The 27,933-nt window shown below is 42.8% G+C and overlaps 1 protein-coding gene across 1 annotated transcript in view; it reads right to left on the reverse strand.

Annotated features, from left to right (window-relative positions):
• Nucleotides 1-27,933, reverse strand: part of LOC109997490 (adhesion G protein-coupled receptor A3) — a 197,850-nt gene that overhangs the window by 62,061 nt on the left and 107,856 nt on the right. Inside the window, exons 13-14 of the mRNA XM_065959473.1 lie at nucleotides 3,446-3,656; nucleotides 2,834-3,042 (exon numbers count right to left, since the gene is read on the reverse strand). Coding sequence (XP_065815545.1) covers nucleotides 2,834-3,042; nucleotides 3,446-3,656 — 420 coding nt within the window. The remainder of the gene's footprint in view (nucleotides 1-2,833; nucleotides 3,043-3,445; nucleotides 3,657-27,933) is intronic.

Consider the following 27,933-nt stretch of genomic DNA (forward strand, 5'->3'; position numbering starts at 1 on the left):
GTCTGTCGTTGTAAAGGTCTGCTTCTGCATATTAAACAGTGTGCAGCGCTGCAGCTAACGCATGCAGGAACTCCTTCGGTCTGTGTTCCCTCCATAAATGAATAACACACAAAAAACGCCGCTACCAGGTCTGCAAGAACTTAAAGCACACAAAGTGTTGCTGCAGATAAGATTGGGGAGGGGTTAAGGGTGGGTCATGGGGGGGGGGGGGGGGCTGAAGCCTGTCACTGTGATGAAGACAGATCATGAGGCTGCACTGCTGTAAACGAGTGAGTCAGCCCTCCCTTCAAGACAGACACCGGCCTGCAGGAGGCAGAGGACGAGAGGAGGGGAAGGAGGCAGGACAAGAGGAGGGGGGGGGTTACATGGGAACTGTCCCCGGTGCTGAAATCTGGAACAGCTTCAAGCTCTGCTCAGTGCAGGGATAAAAAGAGGCGCGCTGTCGTTCAGCACCTGACACACATGGAAAACTCTATGACTTGGTTGACTAGACTAACAGGTCAAACTCTGACCTGCTTTCTGACAAGAGACAAACAAAGTGATGCATTCATTGCACCAGACATTCTTCAAAGTCCACACACATCAAATAAATAGACAGAAAAGCCTTGAAGGCTGCTCTTGTTTAGGGTTTTTTTTTTCCACACACATCCTGTCCCAAGTCAGTTATTTGGCATTCTGATCACAAAGCACGGAGGAAGGAAGGGGGGGGGGGGGGGGGGGGGCAGAAGCATGTAATTCTCTCTGAGCCAAGTCAAAAAGATTCTCATTAAAGTACTTTTTATATCCCAAACCTCCGTCCCCAGGGGCAATTGTATTGGGTTGTCATGCTATTTGTAGACTAATCATCTCCCGCTCACACACGCACATACACAAAAAAAGACACACACAGTAAAGCCAAATAAGAAGTGAAAGAGTGTGGATCAACAGGAATTGCATATTGCATTGTGCCTTTCAGGCATCGTTTTCCCACCTCCCCCTAGTTTCTTTGAAAATGATTTTGTTGCATTATTCATCCTTCAGAGCTGTCATGCTTTGTGGTTAACCCTCTGTCAGTCTGCTCAGCATCACACATGCAGCATGAGGTGGATGTTTCCCCCTGTACGCCGCAGACAGCTGATCTAATGAGCAATCCGGCTGCATCATGTAGAAAGAAGGTGATACAGCAATGTGCTCGACACTCATGTATCTGCCTCTGAGAAAACATACTTCACTGTCAGTGAATGCAAACACTACTGTTGCACCACTGTCACAGTAGACTTTTTTTTTTTCTAGACTTTGCAACTTGTTCCACTGATTTTCCCTCAGAACACCAAAGCTTTGATGTTATTTCAGTCTCTCTGCAGGAGTTTAAATGAGAGCTTCACTGGCAAGGCTCCTCACTTCTAAATGCTGTCAATTAAACATGGTCAACTCGCAGGAAGCCAGTAAAAGGCGATTCCTCTCACATGAAAAGATTATGCAACAGGTCTGCAACTTGCAGAAGACGCCCTGAGCTACACGGGTCATTGTTGCATTATAGAGTATTTTATACGAGGCCATGAGGAGAATGATGTCACGAGTCCGTAAATAAGGGTCCTTTTCTCGGGCACTGCAGAGACCAGGCGGGTGTGGTGACTGCATTAACAGACGCGCAAACCTCGGCGCAAACACTCGCCACAGTGTGGACATTCATGTGTCCGCTCTCCACCTTTACTCTGAATACCTTCTGCCTGTCGGACGTGTATTGAAGTTCAGATTAATCTGGTACCAGGAAATGTGACAAAAAAAAAGCAGATTTCGTTTCATTCCGACAACCAGAAGGTGCCCATTGACGGTGCGCCTCCCCAAGCCCGTGTTTGATAGAAAATACATGCACAATGACAATCTGACATCTGCTCCCCATCCTCCACAGACACCCCACTCTCCACCTCAGAGCCCCACATGCCGTTTTAGTGAGCCTCTTCCTCCCTGTACCCCACTCTTTCTCATTCCTATGCGGCTTTTTTTTCGTGCCAGCTTTTCTCCACACACGAACAACAGAACAGCGGCTTCATAAAATATGCAGGTAAAAAGGCAACTCGGAAAGCACCGACATCTCAAGCAACACTTTTCATGCTCTGCGGAGAACTGACCTCCCAGTCTAACGAATCCCACTCTTCGGTAAACATCCGGAGGATTTCTTTTCATCCAAAAAAAGCGGACCAGGCGCAGCGGCTCTACGGAGCGACTGGGCGATACGATGCCATTGCGCTTTTGGTATTATCCTCATGAAATCAATGTGAACAAGGGGACGTCGTCGGGAGAAGGCATCTCAGCGGAATCGACACCAACTTCAGCGACACAGATGAACGATGCTACGCTTTGCTGTCCAACATTTTCGCTCGGCGACGGTTGAAACCAATTAGCACAGCACTCGCGCTCGAAGGCGAATGGCTCCTGACAAGGCGCTCCTTCTCCTGAGCATCTCTTCTATCGCAGCTGCTGCTGCTGCTGCTGCTGCTGTGCTGCTTTTTGGAAAAAGGTGGCAGGCTATAGCCTACAACGCGCGCAACTTCTCATCTCCAGAATATAGGGGGAATTTAGTGTAGCGCATACTCCAAAGCCAATAAATCCCCGCAGCGCATTTGACAAATCCTTTCCCTCTGCTGAAGAGCTACAATAAAAGGAAGCTTTCAAAGGTCCCTGCATGGAGCGCTTCTTACAACACGTGACTCCATCTATTCCAGGGTGAAAAAAGATGCATTTGATCCATAATAGGCCCTAAGCATTAAAAAATGTAGGGGTGGGTGGATGGAGGAGGGGGCATGGTTGTGCTACAATGAATGACGCTGGAACCACACAGTATACTACTCACCATTAGCACAGCAAAGTTATTGTGATGGGTGCAATGAATGGTGGTCGTGTTGCCCCCGGAGCCTGTTATGTGACAGCCCTCTGCCCTCCAGCCACCGTGTCCATCCAGCAGGTCAAAATCCCAGTAGGCTGCGGTGGGGTCTACACCCAGAGCGAAGTGCCTCAGAGCGATAGTAACGGAGTGCACGGCGCTCCCGAGGCTGCACCCATCTGCAAGAAAAAAGCACCACATTTAATTAAAGAAACCAAGTGGAAAGTGTGTAAGTGTTGTGGCACAGGGAGCGTGGACATTGGCACGCGCTATTTACATGCAAACAAACCACACGCGCGCGCATTATGCAGATAGTGTTGTAGATCAACTTTAATCTCATATGGATACCTAAAGTAGTGAACATTCATGCGGTGGTTTCATTCACTGGATTTCAAAACAGACACAGAGTCACTTGGATTTATTGCGGCATCATGCACGCCAGGTTGTGAAGCTTGTGTGTCAACATGTTGCGCAGAACAAACTGAGAAGCTGCTTGTGTGTGTGAGTGTGTAAGCATGTAGTCGGCAGCACAGCACGGCGTTGACATCACAGGCATGATGATAAAAATGGATTTCCTCTTACCTAATTTGGTGAAAGCAACTGGTGTTGAAACGCTCCTACGCTTCCCATCGTCTGCGAGATTTGACGAATTCCCCGTGCAAGGAAAGAGTTTCCCATTGCGAAACACAATAAACTGCAGCCTGCAAGTGGAGTTATCAACAGATTGCAGCGCAGAGGAGGAGATAGGCGTACCAGCCAGCGGTAAATGGATTGAGGCGACTGCCACTGAGTTCTGCGGATGGAACAAAAAAAAAGAGAAAATAAAAATTAAATAATGTCTCCGAGATGCGCAGGGGGGGAAAAAAACTCACAGGAAAAGACTGACAAATAGCTTCCCTCTCCAGGAGTGGAGGCGACCATAGACCACAAGTGACCAAGGGAATGAGAATCACGTTTGAAGCGCTCTAGTGCGCCTATTTGGTCAGGCTCCCTGCCGCAGAGGTGGAAATGGTTCTTACCATTTCAGCTTGAGGGCACATCAACACTGCAGCTTGATTTAAAGAGACAACCGGTCTGACTTTATCTTCTTTTCACCGACTATAAACACCGGAGAACCCCCGGGAGAAAAAAAAAACATCCCTGGAACATTTTGGGAAAAAAGGGGTATGTGGGAGAAAAGCTTGTGATTGTCAAGGTGTAGTCACTCGACGTCTCTGAGCACAAGTGACTCCAAACTGATGTTGTGAACTTGTTTTTTTTATTGCTGTACCTGCAAGAAAGAATAACCCCACTTAACAATCCACAGTGCAGCCAGAAGAAAAAACCCCTCAGAGTTGCATTCAAGATCATCAGTCCCTCTGATCTGTTATGACCTCTATATAATAGATTACAATTCTGCTGATCAAATAACCTACAGTCCTCTTTTCTCGTCCCATCCTGAGACAGTCTGTGCTGAAATCAGGACCCAGCCTTTTTGAAGCTGCATGAGACCAGCTGCAGAACTTTGCCACCGTCAGGGTTTAGCGAATTGATGCCCCTGGTGGACCGCTCACTGACTGCACTTTGGACAGGACAGGCAGCACTTAACCCTGCCTCAGGATCAACTTTAATCAGAAAAAAAGCTCCCAGAGTGACACTGTCAGCAAAAAGACCCATTCCATGCATTAGTTCAGCTGATATGGCTGCACAGGCTCTCATGTGCTCAATATTTCATATGAAAAACAGAGAGGAGGAGCTATAGTGTGCTTATGAAGTCAATTTTTATACCAAAGTTGTTCAAAGGAGAAGCTTTTACGCACATCATTTATAAAAAAAAAAAAAAAAAAAGAAATGCAATGTTTACAGCAGGTGCCCCTCACCTGGCGATGATTCACTTTAATGCACAAAGCCAACAAGTGCAAAAAAAGACAGCACAACACATCTCTCTTAGGACATACATGTAACAACTTCAGACTAGTTTCAAATTCAAAAGAAACACACAAAAATCCAACAACAACAACATACATTCAATGAAAAGAACGGGCTGCAGAAAGCTGAAATAACCACAACTACAGTAAACATGAAAACACCATAAGTCAAAAACACACGAACCCCCCCCCCCCCCCCAAAAAAAAAAAAATGCAATACAAAAACTCTCCATCAACCAGTCTTCCCAGCAGAAGTGATCCAGGCCTGAGGCAGTTTGACTTTTGACCCAAAAGAGACCAAAGCCAAGTCCTGAATTTGATGATTTGTCAGAGAAAAGCAGACAAGTATGAGGTTGGATGTGCAAAAACACAACTTTATAATTATTTTATGTTTATTTTTTTCCGTTATGTTTCTAATTGATTTTGCCAAGGTAACCGCTACGGCCAACTGTAGCTGCTAGCTAGGGAGTTAAGTTAGCTGTACTGTAACTGGCAGTTTTCACAGCATCCTTGTGCCACGGCATTCTGTCCGCACTGCACACTCTGGAGCTGATCATGCACTCTCTATAATGCTTGTGTTTCCACGGCATGAGACATGGTCCGAGGCCGCATCAAGATGAACAGAGCAGACAGGAAGTCACACGAGGGAACCCGGTGAGTATCCTATCAATTTCAAAATAAATGCTAATAGTCCCATTTATCAATATTAAGTCAAAACAGGCACCAAAAGAACAACACATCGAGCCTGAAAACACTGACTAACATGTTGTTTGCACGTTATTCCCCTGTGATCTAGTTCACCCTTGATCTTGTGAACCCGCAAGTCTAGCGGCACATTGCTGCGATCCGCTGCACTAACGCTTCATATTTCGGGGGGGCGCCATCAGGCAGAGCAAAAGACGGAGACTGAATGCTGCAAACCCACGGATCCTGTGGAAACCACCAGTTAGCCAGTTATCTGACCATCAGAACACAGGAGATTTGGACCTCTTGGATGTCTAGGTTATCAAATCCAACCTCCCAGCATCCTTTGCACTCAGTGGGGCATGCTGGTGGAGATTGAAACAGAGAACAATGTTGAGGTTACAGTAGCTGGGAGATATACAGCCGGTCTGAAGACACTTTGAGGATAGGGTGTAAGTGAGAGGAAGGTCTGGCATCAGTCAGCACCCATCCCCTGACCCCTGAGCAGGGGCATTCCTGGGTCAGATAAACAGCTAAGCTTGGCGAGACAACCTTCTCTGTACCTCATTCCCTGAAGGACACTGGGTGGTGGCCCTACCAAAAAACATGACAATCCACTTCCTCTTAGTGCACTCCTTGAGGCCTTGAGACTTCAGATGTGGTGTCTGGATGCAGATTTAACAGTTGAATCTGTTTTCTAGGTTTTTGTGTTTTTTGGACTTTGCATTGTTTCTGTAATTGCAGCACGTTTGCTGTTAATGTTATTGTTTTGGCCACCTTAAAAACAGAGCGATTGCTCCTTTATATAATTAAGTAATTACACAGAATTCCTTCCTTCAAATTGAAAAAGAAAAGTCCTCTGTTATTTTGGTTTATGTACAGTTAACATATTAGTAGATGGAGCAACAGCACTGATGATCCTTGCGTATGTAGTGGAGAGTTAATCAAATAAAGAGGACGATATGATCTCAAATAAAGATCTCAGGGGGCTCATTCTTCAAGTGTAGACTGTTGTTGCTCGGCTTTGAATCACATCACCCTGCACTGTGAGACCATCAGCATTTTTGGCATCACGGGGAGGGAAGCTTCTTGTGTGAGATGGATGTGGATGCCCATAAAGTGCCCTTTCAGTTAATGTGGAGCTGCTTAGTCAGATGTTTAGCCAAATCAATGTTGATGAGAACGATACCCACGTTTCCTAATCAACTTAAACAAGAGCTCCTTTGTGCATTCTGATGTTCCTGGTGTTGGCAACAGTGTTCTGGTGTCTGTTTCCCTCCCTGATACAAGAGTCAAGGGTTGTTTTCATCCACCCAGCACTTCCATTATCAAGGAATATAATTCTATATGTGACAAAGATCCACAGCGTGCTAAAACACAATTTCTTTACATTACAACCACCCTGTGTGAGGAGCTGCTGGTGATTTTACAGCGCTGGGTTTGTTAGCTATTAGTTTCTGCATTGACTCACTGTTGAAGGCTATTGATTTTCATCCTGCAGTGTGTGTGTGTGAAGGGGGGGGAGAGAGAGAAAGACAGAGCATCCTTGCCTTGAAATTTATGTTGCATCATTTCCTTTCTCCAAACAGCTTAAGCTTTGCAGTCTGTTTCAAAGACGTCAGAGGATACAGACATCAGGGATAGAGGCGGAGAGGATTTGAGCCTCTGTGACAATCGAAAGTTAAAGGCGAGGCCAGCACGCTATCTTACAGTGAGCTCAGATTCCAGGTGACCTTCATCCCCCAGGGGGGAATGTTTTCAAGGCGTTCGTCTCACAAAAGACATCTTATCTCGTAAACTTGTCTTCTGATCTCTTTTTTACATCTTTTATCCTCCTTTATGTGATGCACCAAAGGGATTTACAGCACAGAGGGCGTGCTACGAGCGCACAGTGTGCACAAGGTCCCGTTCTGAGCGACAATCCATGTTCCTCCTGAGCAGCCAAAGCAGCTACATTTCCTGAACCCCAACACCACCGGGACCTCGCACTTCAGAGTTGATTTAACTGGTTGTACCTCAGTCGTCTGACCTTCCTCCAAGCCCGCCCTCCTTCCTTCTCAGGCAGCATGCTGTAGCCTTAGTAACCGCAATCACACACTCCCTCTCCAGCCTCAGGATCATTCTGCTTTTCCTTTTTTTCTTCTCCCCTACTTATTCCTTCCCTTACAGAGGGCATCCAGGTGAATGTCAACAGTCACGTCCTATTTCAGGCTGTTACCTCACGTCCACCTCCCTCCCTCCGTCCTCCTCCACCTGCTCCATGATGCACGGCCCCCGCTTCACAGAAGCACAAAGCTGCAAAACAGCCTGCAGGGCAAAACACAACAGCAGTGTTTGACCCGGGGCGGCTACCAAATCATGGCATAAATATCAAGCTTAAACACGGCCCCTTGACTTCATAGTGGGATTATTCCATTCATTATTTAGACGAAGAGGTGGAAATTAAAACTGCAGTAGGTGGTTTTTTTTTATTGTATAATCCAACACAAGACAAGCTACAGCTCTGTGCCTTTGTTGATTTATCTCTAGGAGAGATGAATTTATTTATTTGCACAGACTGCAACTTGTAAATTAACTCTAAATGAAATGAATCGAGCTCAGAGGGCATCTTGCTGAGCTCGGCCCCTGCAAGAAGAAGAACTGCTGACGAGCCCCGTGGGAGATTTGCATAATTTTTCTTTTGTAATCACTGCCAGTGCTGTCAGCGCAGACGTGGTCAAAGACAAAGTGACCATGACAAATAGGTAGACATCAGGAAACTTCAGGGGATCATTTCCACCCTTCACGTTTTTAGAGACTGGAAATAAATCACAGTTTGCTCAGGAGCAACATTTAGAAAGCGGTGGTCTCACACACGTCTGCTTTCCAGGTTTGAACACGTTTGTAAAAAATGTAAATGTAACAAAAGCGATTTCTGTGGCTGCAGCGTGAAAAGGTAGTACCCTCTTGAACATGGGATGGCGTAGCCCTGTTAGCATGACTTATCAAGACAAATTAAACACGGCCCCACAAGGTTGCCATGCCAACAGGAGTCTGTTTCCTCCAGACGGGTTGTATTGGTTGGTTGGTTGGTTGAGGGGGGCATTTGAGCAGATTTGAAGCAGGAAATTAGGCTCTTTGGAGAGGCAGAGCCGTGCTTCAGCTGTCAGAAACACTCGCCTCAGTCAGCTCCGACTCAGACTGTCACATCACAGGGTTGTGTCCTCAATAAAAAAACATGCAACAGATGGACGACAGTGTTTGATTAAAAAGCCATTGTGGATCTCACAGTAATGAATTTATTGTGTGTAAAAGCAGAACTAATATATACGCTGCAGGGTGATTGATAATGAGCCAGAAGGAGCAGAGTCTCTGAGACAGAACAGATCTTAGAGGGGAAATTCACAGACCTTCTAATTAATGCAAAAATATGACTCTCTCTCTCTCTCTCTCTCTCCTCTCACCTTGTTTGTGCGTAATGGAAGAGTTTGTGTCATCAGTATCCTGGTGCCATGTCAGAGTACACTGCATGCCCATTCTAAGTGAAGGCAAACAAGGCTGTGACTCACAGCAGAATGTTTGCAGCGCTGAAATTATAAGAAACAATTTGTGCACACAAAGAAAAAGCCTCCCTCTGACTCATCTCCCGTTTATTCTGAAAGGGTCACAAAATAACATTTCCTAACTTACCTACGGCCATGGAGATGGTTTCTGTTTAATGTGCAGAGTTTTTAAGACATTCACCTACAACACTTTGTTCTTTCATAGAAACAACAACAATGAAACCTTCCTGAGGTGAAAGCAACACGGGATCCTTTTAGCTCAAGATGATATTGATATTGAGTGGGTTCTCACTCTTAAGACACTTCACCAGCTTCTTCTCACATCTCTCTCATTCAGACACACAAAGCACCTTTTAGCATCTTCACAAGACGCACCGTGCAGGCTTGTAGTAAATGTTGATGTACATTCATGGTGATATTAGAAGCTCAGAGAGACTGCACTGTTGAAGAGACAGAAATAAAGTCTGCTCGGGGTTGATGATGGTCAAACAATGCAGGACTATCGCCCAGGACATCAGGGGGTAGAGCTCCTCTTAGACAAAAAGTTAACACAGGTTATTATTTTAACCCACAGCATGATGATCTTGTGCTGGGCGGTCACTCTTACACTCTATAGCATTTTAATAAAGATATTTCATTTGACTGACCAAACAGTTGCAGGGAATGTGGACTCAATCTGTTTCTTAAAACTCTGTACGAGAAACCTCAGATCTGCAGTCGTTCCTCCAGTACTAAGGAGCAGTCTGGGTAAAGGTTTGGATGTGTCATGAATAACATTCACATTCTTTTCCATTGGAGCTGAGGGAAGAGCGAATGACAGACCTCGAGCCTTTTATTCATTCATGTATTCATTCTCTCTCTAAACCGTCCATTTCCTGTTAAATCACCATCATGCTCCCTCTGAACACTGCTGAACGAGCTATAATTGGACTGGTTGCAAATGAGATTGAACGGAGTGACTGGAATCTTTAGAAAAGGGCCGACATCCGGTCCATAACAATACACCTTTGTATCCTCTTTTTTTTCCTTCTTTCCATCTTTTTTTCCTTTCACGAACACACACACATAACATGCAGTGGTGTGGTCATTTGGAGTCAATCCAGGTCACACCTAACCATCACCACAATCTCTCTCCCGCACTCACACATCTCAAGTTTGATTCAGCTGCAGGGCAGAGAGAAAGGATTAATGGGCAGTCATTTGGAGCAGCAATAACAGTTGGCTATCACACAAAGTGGGTGTGCAAGCAGCACCCGGGAGCTGAAACACAGTCGTAACTTTGGATCAGACCGCAGGGACCGGTCTCTTCTATCTGCACTGCTAGATGGATAAACGTAGAAGAATCACTACATCTTTTTTTCAATTTCTCCAAAGTGAAACAAATTACGTAAGACAATGATGAAATCAAGGTAAAGCTCATAGAGAGGTTTCTCACGTCACCTGACTGATGGTGATACTTCAGACCTAGAAACAAATGCATTGTGCTGGTATCAAATCTGTCCACCTGTCAGTCTCAGGCACTGTTCCCCATCCCTCGGCGTTGGCAACATCTCCAGCAAAACTTCCACAATTACAACTCCATTTCCTAAAAGGTTGGGACGTTATGCTTGAAAGACTAAGATCAAAAGATGAAACGAATCTGAATGAATCTCTGTTTGCAAGGGACAAGACAGAAAACCAATGATTGGATGGCTGTGATCTTCAGGTCCTCAGATGCACCGGAAAATAGACACAATTCAGATGTGGCGTTCACTGCATGGGCTCAAGAACACTTACAGAGGCCATTGTCTGTGAGTGCAGTTCATCACAAATGCAAGCTGAAACTTCACCAAGCAAAAAAGAGCCTGTATATAAACCAGTTAAAGAAATGTTGCAGCCTTCTCTGAGCACAAGATCATTTAAAATGGACTGAGCTGAAGTGGAAAACTGTCCTGAAGTCTGACGAGTTAAATTTGACCTGTTTAGAAATAATGTACTCCGTATCCTCTGGACTAAAGAGGGGAGGGACCATCCGGCTTACTATCAGCAATCAATTGAAAAGCCAGTATCTGTGACTATATGGGGGTGCATTAGTGCACAAAGCATGGGTGAAGGCTCAATTATTTCTGAACTATATATTCACATTTTTGAGCAACATATGCTGCAAAGAAGACAACTCATTTTTCAGGGAAGGTCTTGCTTGTTTCAGCAAGATGGTGCCAAAACACATTTTGCACTAATATCAACAGCGTGGCGTATAGTAAAAGAGTCCGGGTGATAAACTGGCCTGACTGCAGTCCTAACATTTCACCCATTGAAAATATATGGCACGTTATGAAACATAAAATATGATAATGGTGACCCCCAAAATGAAAAATAAAATAAAAACCTTCCACTTATCCAAAATAACAGAAACTAGTCCTCTCAGCTCTCAAACGCTTAAAAAGTGTTGTCAGGATGCTACAGATGCTAAAATCAGCCCCGACGACTGCAAACTTCACAGTTGTGTTAGAGAACTATAGGGAATACAGGAGGGGGCTGAGGACACAGCCCTGTGGGACTTCTGAGCTGAGGGTCAGTGGTGACGAAGTGCCGCTCTTACCACCCTAACAAAAGTGTTCTTCCCCTCCAGGTGGGAGAGGGCAGTGATGTTAAATACTGTGAAATGGTTGCATTTACGCAGTAACTACTACAGAGTGGTAAACATGACCCTGTTTGAACGTTTTTTTAACATGTTAATGGTATTCAGTTTGAAATGAGTTGTTTCAACACCTGATATGTTGTATTTGGGCTATTTTTTATTAAATATATGGTGTTAATGTTTTTAATATCAGAACATTCTGTTTATTTTAATGGGTTTGTATATTGCACAACTCAAAATCTGTCTGTGATAGTGAAATCTTGAGACCAGTGTGTGGAGTAAGGCTGGTATGACTGGGATGGATCTGTTACATTGACACACATACTGTATATGTGCGCGCTCTGGAGATTTGAGCAGTGGATCGAACCTCCTCGCCAAGAGGAATGGTGTGTGTTAGCAGATAGTGATTACCAGTGAGATATGCTGGCCCATGGTGCCTCCTCCCAATTATGATTCAGTGCAACAAGGTAAAGCTGGGCTGTTTAAGTGTCTCCATGGTAACCTGCTTATGAACATGAGTGACTTAACAATTCCCCCTCATGGTGGTGGAGTAGAGCGCTTGGAGTGTAAAGTGCCTTCAAATCAACATGCGTAGGCATGAATATGCATGAGTGTGGGGAGCTGGGGGTCATTCATCAGCAGAACCAGAGTACAACATGCTGCAGCACAACGGCTGGCAGCAGACCTCCACTCAGGGACACGGTTAAACTCCCTCTCCATCCCCTCCTCCACGTTCTTACCAGTGATCCAACTCTTCATATTTCAAAGATTTTTGATGTGATTTAATTCTTATATGTGATCTGATCAATCTCCAGGAAAGTATAAATATAACATTTTCTAGTCAGCATGATTACGAAAGTTTTTCAGTGGTCTGAAAGCTGTACATGCCAACACTACCCAACCCTTATTTCTCACCGGAATTTCCCATGATTTTAACATGCTGCAATCTTATTATTAATAATCCAAATACACGGAGCCATATGTTTTGTATGTTTGTTTGAAGATACCAAAGTTGCCAGTCATCAATGAATCAGACCATGTACACAATCTACATTTACATCAAATGTCATTACTCTACAAAAATGCCAAATATTCCAGCACATTTAAGCACATGATAGACTGAAACATTTCAGTTTAGAATCACAAGACTCCACAACTGAAGCCATGGGTTCTGCAAAGTGTACAGCGGCGATTCTAATACAGGGCACAGTGGCAAAAATGTACATGACCCTATATATCAGCTCCCAACAACAAAAGCACTGCATCAAGGTGCACAAGAGCACATTAACACAAGCTATAGCACACCTTCACCTCACCCCTCTCGTAGTTTGTAACCTAAATATTCAAAGTAAAGCTGTAGACACACTCATTAACTAATTTAAAACAGGCAGCAGCTCAATATAATTTATACTACATGGTAGTGTTGACCTGCATGGTGGTGTATTTCAAATATCACAAAAAATAACAAGTTAAAACCTGTCAAATATAGCAGCTTAGTTTGTTGATTTAAGCTTCAAAAGACTACGCAAGTATCCAGCTAGCTTCAATTTGGCCAGTGCAGGAGTAACAAACAAGTAACATACAATTCAGCAGCTAGCAATAATAATAATGTCCATTTGCATCAACCGCCCATGGTTCGGACCGCTTGTGATTTGAAAATCGACCGAAAATAATTAATCTATGTGTAAAATAAAATCTTCTGCTGCTAAATCCCTGTTCACATTCTCAGTCAGTCACACTGCATGGACTGCAGTAGCAGCCTGTGCAAAGACACACACACACATCCGCTAGAGGAACTGTGTGTATTTGTTACATGTTTGACATTGTGAAAGCTCATACGAAACAAACAAAACATGTTTTTGTAGATGATTTTTCTTTTTTGTAATCTGATGTAATTTGTAATCTGACCCAATTCTGATCTGATCAGAATTGGGTGGGTTTGGGATCCATTGTACCCCTGATAAATAAGTGTCATAGTTAAAGGAGATCAGCCAAGACGACTGCTGTTGTACGAAAACTTTACAGTGGTGTTAGAAAACTTTTTTGCCATGCAGTCTGGGGTGAATAGGGAATACAGGAGGGGGCTATGGACACAGCCCTGTGGTACTACTGAGCTGAGGGTCAGTGTTGACAAAGTGCGGTTCTTACCACCCTAGTAAAAAGTGTTCCAGGTGGGAGAGGGCAGTGATGTTAAATGCAGTGAAATGGTTGCATTTACGCAGTAACTACTCAGTTTTTCGGAACAAAACCAGATTAAGGCTGTTCATACCATAGCAAGTCAAAAAAAATGACACTGGAAGAATAACTGCAGTGTCATATTTTGAAGCATTTGGCCACCGACCAAGCTGCCATATTTGAACACTTGGGAGAACAAACAGTCTGCATACACACACCTGCTGTGGCGTGAAAGAATGAGGCACTCGAGGGGGTTGGAGGGGTCATCTCTTTCCTCTTAGCAAAAACAAATCACGCTTCAGAGAGAAAACAAAGCTTTGTAGATGGATCACTTATAGGCGCACATGCCGAACGGCACAAACGGCTCTACGGTCCCATAACCGTGGTAGATGATGCAACAAGCTGACTGCCTCCAGCTGAACCCTGCAGCGAGGAGGCAGTGAACCAGTCAGAATGCACAGAAACACACACACACATCCTGTCAGCCAGGACAAAAACAACAACATAAAATCCATCACGCAACACTGAAGCTACACTGAGAACATTACAAGGAAAATCAGCCAAAAAACCTTCACACTGTAAATAACAATGAAGAGGGCTACATGGCTTTCAAGGTGCAAATTGTCAACTTTGTAAACCAACAAATCAATTTCCAATATGAGAGCATGGAAATCTAAAAGGAGGTAATGTTTTAAGCTGTCATTAGCATTGTGTAGAAATGTGATTGTCTCCAGTGGCCGCTTCGCTCCTCTTGCATTTCAACTATTGCCCTGAAGATGCCCCTGGGCTCTGCCAGGGCAAATCTAACAAATCTGGGAGAAAATCGAAGCCCAGAAAAGTAGAGACGGGGAGTAATGCATATTTATGTCATCCTTTTAACCATATTAATCCCTTCCCACTAATCCTTCAGCTGCACCAAATACAACTCTAATAGCTTTGGTGTTCATCTTTATTCCATTGGGCTTATGATGAACTTGCTGGCCCAAACAGAAAAGTTTATTCCACTTTTATTATTTGTCTCATATACTGGAATGTGGGGTGTGCCTGTCAGGTAAAACATCGCCAAGTAACACATAACAAGTCAGGATGATGAGGCTGTTCTCTGCTGCTCTTTCTCAGTTGAAAACGAGCTTGTATTGACCAGTTTACGGACATGGCAGTGAGTAACTGTGAGATGATGCACAGCAGGATGGACAAAAAGAAAACGTGTATTCAACACACCCACCCGGGGTACAGCCTCCACCCACAGAGCTTAGTCACATAACATTGGCTTTATTAAAATTTTAGCCTCCACACTTTGAAAAGTCAATAAAGGCTTCATTTCTAGCTGGAAACATATTATTGACTCATCAGCAGCTTTAAGAAAACTGCTCTGAAAAGAGAAACTCTGAAATATCTATTTCTTCTTTGTAGAGGATAATAAGAGGATAATAACTGGAACCAGCGTGGGTCCTAATCTTAAAATAATGACCAAAAGTGCAAACATGGTGGATATATCTATTAGGCTGGTATGAGCCTATAGCTGATACCTGAATCAGTGTGTATGTGATCAACGCTCAGGTTGATTAAAGCCCCAGTGAGGAGATTTTGGCTGGTTATGAAACAGGCATTTGTTCCTTTTATTTTACAGTATAGTAGGAAACCAGGGAGACAGCAGGGGACTGACATGTAGGAAAAAAGCCACAGGCCGGTCTTGAATCTGCTTGGAGGACTGTAGCCTCTGTAAATGGGGCGGGACATAACCACTAGGCTATCTGTGCCCCCTTTACGTTTTTTTTTTTTTTTAAATAAAGAAAAAGCTGCCATTTAGTAGGTGTCAGATGAGGCGATCTACAGCACCCTGCCAAAACAGCCTTTTATGCATTTTCCACTGCCCAGAGTGTCTGTACCGACCTACAGGACAAGATCAGCAAAGAGATAAGGGGTACCATTTATGTCCACAGGGGGGGCGCCAAAATCAACTCAAAGCAACCAGGAACTTTACGAAACTGTTTAATAATATTTTTCTAGCTGCAGAGGGCGCTCTCATTCCATATTTTATAATAATTTCTGCACTGTCAGCTGCACATTTAACAAAGCATTACAGCAGAGCAGACTGTGTCTACAATAAGATTGGTTAACAATGTACAATAATATAAAATATGCAGTGAGTTGTTTGAAATTACAGCATTTGCATGGTGACATCAGTACAAAAGTAGTGCAAGTCTAATAAAAGAGAAGTCTCTTTCCATACCAGCTCAAAAACTAACAATACTCACAATCATATCATATCATATTTTTAACAATTTTGCAACTGTCTCAAAAAAATGCACTACTCAAGTTGAAAGCTTTTATGCAGTTAAAAGCTTAAAAGCATGCAAGGATAAAAAAATATTTCTGAAACTCCTAATGTAAAGATAAACTCAACCTGACAGTCTGATGGGGTTTCGAACTCCTCAAATTTTCAGGGTGAGCTGCATGTTTGAATGCCAACAGCTGAGTTTTTCACTGCGTCTTTACCCAAAATGTTTCCTGCCAGCTCTCTTGTAAATTATTTGCGAGAAGTCGAGGTGAGCCTTTGTGGGAACACAACAGGAGGAGGAAAATTCCCTAAAAGCAAGTGTAAGGGGTGGTGACGTTTATGATGCCACTCGCACATAGACTGTTTTTGCAGGTGCAATACGATCTCCGTTCACGTAATGAATCTGCTTCATTAAAACTTTTCTTTAGCCATTATGTTCTCCTCTGCTCTGATGTTGATATAGTGGATATGTCAAACTACACGTAGCACTTCTATACTTGAATATAAAGGCAAAAATGGTCACATAGTGTCGGACTCTGTTCTCTTAATCTTCTGTACTGCCTCCTCAGAACTCCCACCTGCCTCATCTGACAGAGATAGCCTCGCGCTGACAGGTGCATGTTTGAACAAGTGACTCAGGAAAATGTTTTAGGGCAGCCTGTCTGAAATATTGTTCTCTCGTTTCCAAGAGTGCATAAAACGTCTTGAGAAAATAGTTTATCAGCTTTCTTTACGACAGTTAGATTCTGGTGATGCCACTCCTAAATGAAGTCCAACAATACCTACAGTTGACTTTCAGTGAGGTTGATTTTAAGTCCTTTCCAGTGAATCAGGATGTTCAAGCTCAGTACTCTGCTAAATGAAGCAAGCTGTCTTCTTGCCGAAGCTTTATATTAAACAGACAGATCAGGGACAGATATGGAACAAAGATGCTGCTGTTTGGTATTCTGTACAGGTCTGCCAGTCATGGTCATGTTGGACACTTCACAGCGAGGCAAGGCAAGGATGGGGGATTTATTGGAGCTTTCTTATGCCTCAAACGCACACCTTTAATCGATCTGTTGAAGCATTACCATAATCAGCTCACTCTGGCTCTTCAGCTTCTCCCCATCCCCCTTCCATGTTTTGATCAATGAAGGTCCATCCATAGTCAGCCCCCCCCCCTCCAGCTACAGTGGGACCAATTGACTGATATGTAGTGAAAAGCGGAGAGGGAGGTATTTCTCAATCAGGACTATCGTTCCAATGAGAACCATGAGGCAGGCAGCAATTCCTCCAGAGCCATGATGGTTATCGCAGTTCTCTTAATAAGATGAAGAAAAGATGATGATCTGAGCTTATTTGAGTAAATGAATTCCCCTGGGATGTGCACTCGATTTGTCAGCCATTTAATCTGTTAAACGCGGGTAATAAGTTGGTGTCAGTCTATTGCCTGTTTAGCACAATCGTATGGAGAATGTTTCCCTGCTTCATGTGCTAATAGAGGTGCTCTGAACTAGTGACATGCTCGTGTGAATTAATTTAAATACTGGGCTTGATTCCAGATGCACTGTGTAGGAAGGGGCTCCAGGGTTAACCACATATGAAGTCATGATAAAGACATGCTTACACATTCAAACCCATCCTTTAGTACTGATTATTCATTTTAATGACTTTTCAAAAGGTACAATTTTATCACAATTTTGTACGGTTCAAAAATGCCAAATATCCCGTTTCCTGATGTTTCCTAATAAACATTCTACTTCATGCTAATGAGGTACTACAATTACTTGTGAAACATGAAGGTTACACTTTAAATTAAGGTCACAATATTCATCATTAACTAGTTACTTATTAGCATGCTAATTGGTAGCATACCGACGGCTAATTAGTCATTATAAAGCGCTTATTGGTACCTTGTTCTACATTACCATCGTCTATAGCTAAGAGGCCATTAACTAAATGATTGACCTCAATACCCTCCTAATTACTGCTTATTGATAGTAAGTTAGGAAGCTGTTGAACATGAGCTATGATTTTAATACTTTATGTTTTGTTTAGTTTGGTCCTTACAAGGTAGAAGTAAGCAAAAGTGTATTAAAGGTCACATATTTTGCAAAATGCACTTCACCATGTTTATCTAGTACAAATATGTGTCCCTACTCCGCCTACAAACCCCACAATGATCAGAAAAGTCCATCCTCTTCGTCTTTTGCCTGCTCCACTTTTCAGAAAATGTGTGCTCAAACAGGCCGTTTGGCGATTTTCCCTTCATGACATCACAAAGAGCAGTAACCCCTCCCCCAGGTGGGTGACACTCCCACAGCTAGGTGTTTGTTCTGCCCTCTGAGTCTGCCTACTCACCGTAAGCAATAGGACATGGAGCGAGAAAGCCCAAGCCACAAGAGCCCTTCCTGAGAGGGGACAGCACATTTACATTTAAAGCTACAGACACAGAAACAGCCTGTTCTGAGAAGGGCTGAAATAGAGGGGTTTATAGACATGATCAAATACAGGATCAGAGTGGATTTAGAACAAGAAACTTCACAGACATGTGTTGGGAGGTGAGACTTATTTAAACTGGTTGAAAAGAAGGATAACATATGACCTTTAAGATCAGAATTCACATTTAACAGCTTCCTAACTTACTTTCAATAATGATTATTAGGAGGGCATTTAGTGCAAACACTTAATGTTTATGACAGTTAATGGCCTATTAGCTATAGATCATGGTCTTGTACAAAAAAGTACTAATAAATGCTTAATAATGACCACTAAGCAGCCAGTGTGCTACTAGCATGCTAATAAGCTAATAATAGTTGAAGGTGAATATTGTGACCTTAATTTAAAGTGTCTCTAAAATGTATAGTTTCCTTTATAAAAAGTGACACTTATAATACCTTACAAAAAGTCCTATCTAAACTTTTGTTTAAATAAAGGTGGATTTTCAAATACATCCCAAATCAGAAAAATACACAGATAGCATAAATATAGAAAGGCTCTTTAAATACACAGAGTTCCACCATGTGTTGCTGGCATTTGAGGGACGGAAAGCTTTCAGAGAACTTACCTAATATACCTTTTAATTCACTTTCTTTTAATAATTTGGTCATCACAACTGGCTCTAACCTGTGAACCAGCTTACAGCTTGCCTTTTGGTTTGACACTGTCTCTCTTTCCACATTACCAAAAGAAATAGACAGATCATTTGGATTGTGCAGCCCGAACTCGAGCCAGTCTTCCCACACTCCTCCATCTTTAGAGCCCGCACTTGGCGCAGATTAGCATCAGACGAGAGGGCGCACTGAAGATGCTGTCTGAAAAAGTGATTAGCTTAGAGCAGCCATGTCACCCAACAGGGACTTATTAGTTATCTTACTTAGTGTATACATAGACCAGGGGGGAGACGGGGAGGAGGACGAGTCATTCATCAGGGATTTGTTTTCACCCTGATTAGGAAACAAGCAAAGTAATGGTGTTAACAACCTGCTGACCTTTGTCTCATCGCCTGCTTTAACAAATGCTTCAGAATGCCACAATCATCCCAGATTCGGGCTTTAGAGCATGCAAAGAGATTCAACAAAGAGATGGTGATTGATTTTCTGGGCTTGATCCAAGTTGCAGCATGCAATCAATGATTTCAAACTCCTGCTTTGTTTCAAAGCATACTGTGATTTTCACTGTGAATTACCTTATTGTATATCAGACTTTAATATGGCTTTAGTTAGCTGTCTGCAGGAACACTGTTTAACTGGTTAATGGTCAAACTGATCATTAATGTGTTTAACCCTTTATGAAAATCTGTGTCTGACTGAACTTTTCTGCAAACAAATGAAGCTTCTTCAAACACGATGACATTTATTTTTGGTTGTTCCTATTCATAAATTGCTTTTCCTGTAACGCGTATAACAAATGTGTCAAGCGTCACATTATACTGTTGGTCGTGATAGAATTTAAGTTTTAAAAATAGTTGTGCTTCCGATCACAGCTCAAACATTACATTAAGTATTAATGACACATCAGCTAAAATCAGACTGTATGAAACATGGACGTTGTCTCAGTGTTATCATTCTGAAGCTGAGTTTTGAAGCAACTTGTTGGCAGTTGTCATATTGGGCATGCTGTCTCACACTAACTTCTGGTTAACCTAGAAACGTGGAGTTGAGCTTTGAGCAATGACACACCTGCAGAGTTACAGACTGTAGGGATGCTAAGAAATTTAGCATTTCTCAACTTAAGAAACAATTTATTTGACTTTGACATTGTAAAGTAGAAGAACCCCCTCACTGAATAATTCACCAGCTGCCTCTAGGTTCAATAATTAGATTGCACGTGCTAGTTACGCCGCAACTCACAATATCTTGTTAAATCATTGCCAAATCCTCAATGTTGAACAATACTTATATAAGTTAAGGTTTAAGTTGGTGTGATCTCTCAAAACCTTTATTTAAAAAGTTCAGTCTGATGCCTCTCTTAATTTAATATTTGTTTTAAGTGACAATTTTTTGGGCCTTTTTAAGATACAACAGCTCAATAGAGATGTAGGGGTGACGTGCAGCAAAGTGCTGAGGTCAGATTTGAACCAACAACCGCTGCGATGAGGACTGCGGCCTCTGTACCTGGGGCGTGCAACATAACCGCTCGGCTACTGACGCCCCAGATGATAGTTATTAATTTACAATAACTTGAAACCAATCATTGCATATTTTAATTGAATATTTGAGCACCAAGCCCTGCACATGCAAAACAGACATAAGGGGTACACCAGAGGTTATGTATTTGTAAGCATAAGGCCACTCTGTTGGACAGATACCGTGCTGTGAAAAGGAATTTCCCCATGGGGACAATAAAGTCTAAAGTGTAATGTCTATCCAACCTGCTTTTTATGAGGTGGGAGTGAGAATGTGTTTAACGGATATGCATGTTTTAGAATGACTCTGTTGTTGTGTGTTGCTGTCATTCTGTGTGTTATTGACTCCCGTTTTTGTGACCCGGGTTTGTTTCTTGGGAGTTGCACAGCAGCAGTTGCTCAAACTGCAGGGACCTGCCTTAATTGGTAGAATTAAAAGTACGTGTATATATTTTAGGTGAAGACACATTAGTAATGTATTCATTATGCAGAGAGACCCTTCAACTCACCAAGTCTGACTTTTTAATAAACACAATAATGTATGCACAGACATACTGCCTGCATGAAGTAGCGCGACACATCCTCCACCTTGACTCTCCTCTCCAATGTCAGTCTGAAGTGGGATTCAGCTGTGGTAATGGTAAGGGGAACGGGTGGGGGTGGGGGTTTGGGGGGGGGGGGATGATTTACACCAGCAGGCCCATTGCTGCTGTCCCCTCTGTCCTCGGAGAGACACTATCTAGCTGTTTGTCTGTGCCCCTTTGACCCCAGGCTACCACACCGGCCATCTCCGGCTCCATCAGACTAAAGAGCTGCCACATGCCCGCAGCCAGCAGCGCAAAGTCACAGCGTCGGAGCTACACAGATCTCAGGGGTGGGAGCTAATTGGTCACTTTATGGCAGTGAGACTGTCTCGGCCACTCTCTTCAGAGGAGGTTAGGGCTGTCATCAAGGCATCATTACAGCCAGAGAATGGACCGAAGCAGCAGTGTGGAAGACACAAAGATATGCTCCATGCTTTGACCTCACATTTCAATTCAAAAGTCAATCTGCCTTCTTAATGCTCCTCCTATCAAGCTACATTACATCAAGTTATCATGCCCTTAAAGAGGTTGTACACATCACATTTTAACAAAGAAACTGCTGACAGCACTATGCTAAGTTCCTCGTTGTCACTCATTCAGATATGGAAGCTTGGTCTGTGGCCTAAGGCTTCAGAAAACAGTTTGAGTATCTCTAGTGCAAAAAAGAGATCTCTCTTTACAATCATAACTACATATCATTGGCTAAGGCTTTGAAAATAAATAGTCAATAGCTGAAGCGGGACTTAAACCTACTGGCAAACAAAGCCTCCACCTGTCAGTCAACTCAGTCACACCCCTAATTATGCAAATGTATGAATAACTCTTTGGCTTAATACAATCAAAACTGATGGGTTATAAATACATTCACCCCCTGCATGATGTGAACTCAATAATGCCTCATGTGGACACTGGCGGAACTGCAGTTTTATTGCACTTCTGTGCCGACATCATTTTTGAACACCCAAGATTGCTGCTTGTTTTTTTTATCCATTTATCCCCCAACACTCACTTGAACAGGACTTCCAGGAGGACTTCTTCACACTACATGAGCAGACTTTTAACATCTCAACAAAATAAACAGCATAGATGACAGGACCGAGATATGACCCCAGAGTTCTTCCAACAGCTCTATTATTTCAAAGTGTCCCATCAATCTCCACGCTGGCTGTTTGGACGATTTTGGAGAGATATTGGACTGAGATGTTTACAGAGCAGCAGGGAATTGTACCGTTTGGTGAAGAGTGTCACATTTCTAAAAGAACATGGATCCGTTGTTTGTGTGAACAAATATTGTTTGCTGCAGCTTCTAAGGATAGCTAGCAACAGCAAACACAACATGTTTGCAAACTACAGAGCAACACAGCACTACGGTAAACTAAAATGGATCCATGGAGCTCAGCTGTCTTTCATTCACCTTCAGACATCTGATCATTTCCTTATGTGGTCTAGCATCTCGCAGCTCCATAATTTTTTTCTTCAATTCCACATTTTAATGATTAGATCAAAAATGACCAAATAAATGTGGGTGCACAACACGGAAACCTCAGCTTTAACACCATGACAAAGTACAGTAGAATATCCCACTACAGCAGGAGAGAAGGTGATCTGAACAAACACAATCACATCAGTCGAGCGAAAGAGACCACAGTGGTGATTGGGATATGTCTCCTTCAAACAAGCTGCTCACAGGTGAGCTGCGGACCTGCAGCCTCAAGAGACACTCCTGTGTGACAGGACGCCTGACAGTGCCGAGCACCAGGCAGACTTTAGTTCCACTCCAGGGATGGACCTTGAATTCAATGTCAGTGTAAATGTAATTTCCACTCAGCTGAAGCACCTCAGGAACCAGCTCGCCTCACATCCTGGATTAAGGCGTGAGATTCAGAGAGAGGGAGAGAGAGAGAGAGAGAGAGAGAGAGAGAGAGAGAGAGAGTGACAGCCTGCAGCACAGAGAGCGAGCGAGAAATCAAATCAGTGTGAGACAATCGCTGGATACGCTTCCATGCATATGTGCAGGCATGCATGTGTGCATTCTGTATAGGAAGTCTTTCACCTGTAATTTGTCCCACTTGACCATAATGTAAATATATTCCACTGCATCCTTCCACACAATGCGTTCACTATTGAGGGATAAATGTAATTTCACACAGCTAATATTGTGACCTTTTCTCGGGGCTGGAAGGTTTGCTGGTAACAGCTAGATGCAGCTGAAGCCCAAAGCGTTGTTCCTCGGTGGAAGAAAAGTAGGTAGAATATGTTCAGGTTTAACAGCTGAATCCAACCTGGAAGTTTATTCTTATTTTACTTCTCTAATTTAAAATATGGTCCAATCATAAAACCTTGATGTTGTGAAATATTAATTGCTTCACTAAATCTAATAAATTTGATTTGCTATTTGTTGATGACACATAATGAAGTTAGGCTGTCGCAATTTTTGGTGAGATTAAAATATTTGATTTAATTATTTTACCTGATACAGGCAGATTTTACTCAATTATGGGTCTAGCCCATTGATTAATTATCACAGTTATCACAGAGGATACCCTTTAGATTAAGGAAATCAATACGTTAAAACAAAACAACATTTAGAGCTATGTCCATAGCAGCGGGTTACTATAGTAGCCTTCCTGCCCGAGCACAATTGCTCCCCCGCTGGTCTGTGTTCACGTTAGTTACATCGTTCCGTACCACTTGCTTATGTACACAGACCGATACAGAAGGTGGCAGCATGAGCACATTATTGGTTTGCAAATCTGTAAAAGAAGCAGAAGGAAGAAGGAGCAACCATTGTTGCCTGAGTCAATCCTGCTAACTGTGGATGTTTTTGATATTTCTGAGACGCCAACAACGACCCTTTTCCTACTTACACATCTACCGTGCAGCTCAGAGGACAAATCGGGCCCGTGCTGTCCAGGTTTTTGAAGCAACAGGAGACATTGAGAATTACATCAAAAAGTGTCCCACTTCCTTTATTGAGCTCGGTTCACTTTCACATCTCGTGGACTGGACTTGAGTTCACATTAATATAGCAGACCATTGCTATGTGTATTAGCCAATCAGAATTAAGTACACAACCCTGTAATAAAGATTGTTCACATGCCTAAATGTCTGTTGACATGTACCTCCCTTGTAGGTAGCGCATACATTCTGATTTTTTTAATGATTTTTGGTTTGTTATAAAAGGAACAGAAAGAGAGCATCATTGGAAAGAGACCTTTTTTATTCCCCACAGCAACGTTGAAGCTATGAGAACTTACATTTTTATATTCATTTTCTGTACTCTAACTCCGACAAAGGGATTCTTTGACACAAGTACTGCATCATACTTACATTTTTCTACACTGATACAGCATGATAAAAGAGCATTAGAAATGACAGCACATTTAACAAGGGATGCCTGGATAGTATTCAGGGAGATTTAACAGATAAAACGTACATGTTTTCAGGGGAAAAAAACAAGTTTAAAGTGAAACACTTGATTCACCAGGGGAGCAATTGGCGGGAGGAGTCCCCGCCTCCGCTCCTCAGCAAGCAGCAGATATTTAAAGACCTTCCGATCGACGCAGCAGTAATTGCAGCAGTTCCCTATCTCCACGGCAGAACAACATTGCACCTTATCTCCATGACCTTCCATAGACAGCCCTCAGTCCCCGGTCCCAGGGCAGGGGAGGGAGGAAGAGCTGTGCTGGAGAACACACAACTAACTCCTCAAACACCATCGACCTTTGTTGTCCCCCCGTGGGAACTCCAGCCTAGGTCTATATCTACAAGACTTAACCTAACACACTCTGCGATCCATCTCTTTCCTCACAGCCACACTGTAGCACATCCGCCTCCTCATTTACAACTACAGCTTCCTCCAAAGCTGCCAAAGGACCCTCCAGGGGCTTCAGGACCTGCATATATGCCCTAAACAGTCCTGTGTGTGTAAACAGGTGCTGTCAATCAATGCTCCTGGGGGGGACAGCATTCTTATGATAAGATATTTCATCCATGTACTGTCACTTTGCTGTGGCCTGCTAACAAGCCAAAGGCACCTGAGTGAGCTCAGACTGTAACCGGAAGAAGGATTTCATATATTTTACTGTAAGGCTTAAATGTGTGAGCTGACTAATAATATTAAATATCAAGAATAAACACAAAATATACACAGAATAAGCAAAGACTAATATGTACTAGACTTAATAAGATAATAGTGCAGTGGTGAATAATGCAAAATATGCTGAAGTAACATGTTAATAAAGCATTATATTATGTGACAGACGGGTTAATTTACATGAGGTAGAGTTGTACAGTATTTACATTAAAGGTGTGCATAGATTGATCATTTAGATAAAATTATATGCATACATATATATATGTTTATGTACATTCACATTGACTCTTAACACTTAACTGTGGGAAGAGTTTCATCGACTGTGGGAACAGATTAGTAAACTGTAGGAAACAAAGAAACTCTGGGAACAGATTTGGAAGCTGTGGGAACAGCTTTATAAATTGTGTTTAGAAAGTGCAGTTAAAAGATAAAATGAGTCTGCATTAATATAAGTTGTGGTGCTTACAAGATGTAAACTAAAACCTATAAACCCATGCTGTGAGTATTTAACCCTGATTAACGGGCTAATGCCTTAATTGACCCAAATAAGTGAAAACATCAGCGATGCTGCACCACCGGGTGCTGATGATAAGCAAAGTCCTGCACTTGCAGAGGGAGGAGAGCAGCCTTGAGAATCCCATTCAAAGAAGTCCTGAATACGGAAATCTAAGAGGAGGCCTGCACTGAATAAGAATGAGGGCATTAGGATAAATATAGAACAAAGATACTTTTTGGAGGACAGATTTTCAAAGCAGGGTAAACTCACAGTGTGCACCAACAAAGAGCAAAAATAAAGTGTTTTTTTTTCCTTTCATACTGTATCCTGATGTTTGGTTTCACCTGAATGTAACACGGCTCATTTTCAGAGCTTAGTCACAATCAGTGCCTCCCTGCACAGCGAGGGCACACCTTCGTCTGTGTGCTTTGCATGGACGTGTGTGTGTTCTGTTATTATGTTAATTGTCCGTTTACTGCCACGGTGAGACAACAGAATGTAGTATTTTTCTCTGCTACATAATTCATGGGCTTGAGGAGAGGCTCCAATGTTTTTGCACTGGCTGCTTCTGTTTTTGCGTCCCCTGCTACACGGACTCTATCCAACCCCACTCCTTAAATTATAAATTCTTAATCGATGCCCGCACTCGCACGCAAGACCAAAATCTTACTGGCTCTTCTGCTGTGCTGCTGGTGTAAAGAACTGCAAACAAGTTCAGGTGGATCTCTTCTTTGTCCTCACGCTCTGTTTACAGGAACACACACCGCTGATTAGTGGAGATAATCAGATAACAACTTTTAATGAATAAATTATGAGTGGCTGGATCGAGAGGCACTGGAATTTCCCCAGGAGGGAAGAATGGTTTCAGTGGATGCTTCAAATCCAGACTTTGCTTCATATTTGGAAGCTGTCGTTGGAATAAATACACAAAAATATGGTAATATGCAAGGTGTTGGATTTGCTCTTGTATTCGTCATGGACAAAAACTTCTAGATCAGCGGTTCTCAGCTGGTGGGTCGTGGAGTCGTTTTCAGTGCGTCGTGAAAGTGTGCCTGGAAAAAAAGAGAGCCAAAAAGTCAAAAAATCACATGTTTGTTTTGTTTCCTACCTTTGTTCTGTTCTCACCTGAGGGATTTTTGTCATTTATCGGTAAATGCAAGTGTGTTAAGTTAGAAAAAGAGGCGTGATATATACCACAGATCTTCTAGCCAATCCCTACTGTGCAGATTCTGGCTGAAATTTTGCAATATGTCAGCTCCTACCACCCGGATATTTTGGCTTCATCCTGTTCAACAGGAGGAGGCTGAGGCATGCTGTCCATTTGTATATACAGGCTTCAAATAGCCTCTTTAGAAACCAATAGGTGATGTCACTGGGAGAATACGTTTATGTTTAACAAAGTCATGTCTATGATGGAGTCTGAGTTTATTGTCCTACCCTCGTGTTTGTGTCTTTAAATGCGGCTCATATTCACTGACATAAATCAAATCACTACAGACACAGATTGAAACATTTTCATCAAGGTCACAATAACTCAATCACACGGCGCTAGAAACAAATCATTCACTACAACAATATTGATTTAGATTCCATCATTGGGTAAAAACATAGGAATTTGATATGGAACTACACGACCAATGGAATTTCACACTGAACCATTGGAAGAACTAAGCTTTGAAAAAACAATCAATGCTCCCACAAGTTAAAGGCACCTCAACTGGAGCAGACTGTCCTAATTGAAAAGCTATCTCAAGTGTTGAAAGCAACACGGTTATAAAAAAAAGCCTGACTCGACATCAGGAGTGTTATTGGAGTGCTCTTGGACAGATATGAGGAGCTGGAGGGAGTGGAGGAGGAGAGGTGTTGGCTGGTAGGGCGGCTGGGCAGGAGGGCAGTGGTGGGAAAAACTGATTTTTATTGAACCATTAAATCCCCAGTGCCAAATGTAATTTGAGGGTTTTGTTGCTTTGCCACCATTAGCTGCTAACAACCCGTCGCTCCAGGGCCTGTCCTGATAAAAATAGAGTGGAGAGACAAGGGCGAATCAGAACAACACCGTATTCAATCTAAGCAATT

Source organism: Labrus bergylta, chromosome 10, assembly GCF_963930695.1.
Source record: "Labrus bergylta chromosome 10, fLabBer1.1, whole genome shotgun sequence".
In the NCBI taxonomy this organism is placed as follows: domain Eukaryota; kingdom Metazoa; phylum Chordata; class Actinopteri; order Labriformes; family Labridae; genus Labrus; species Labrus bergylta.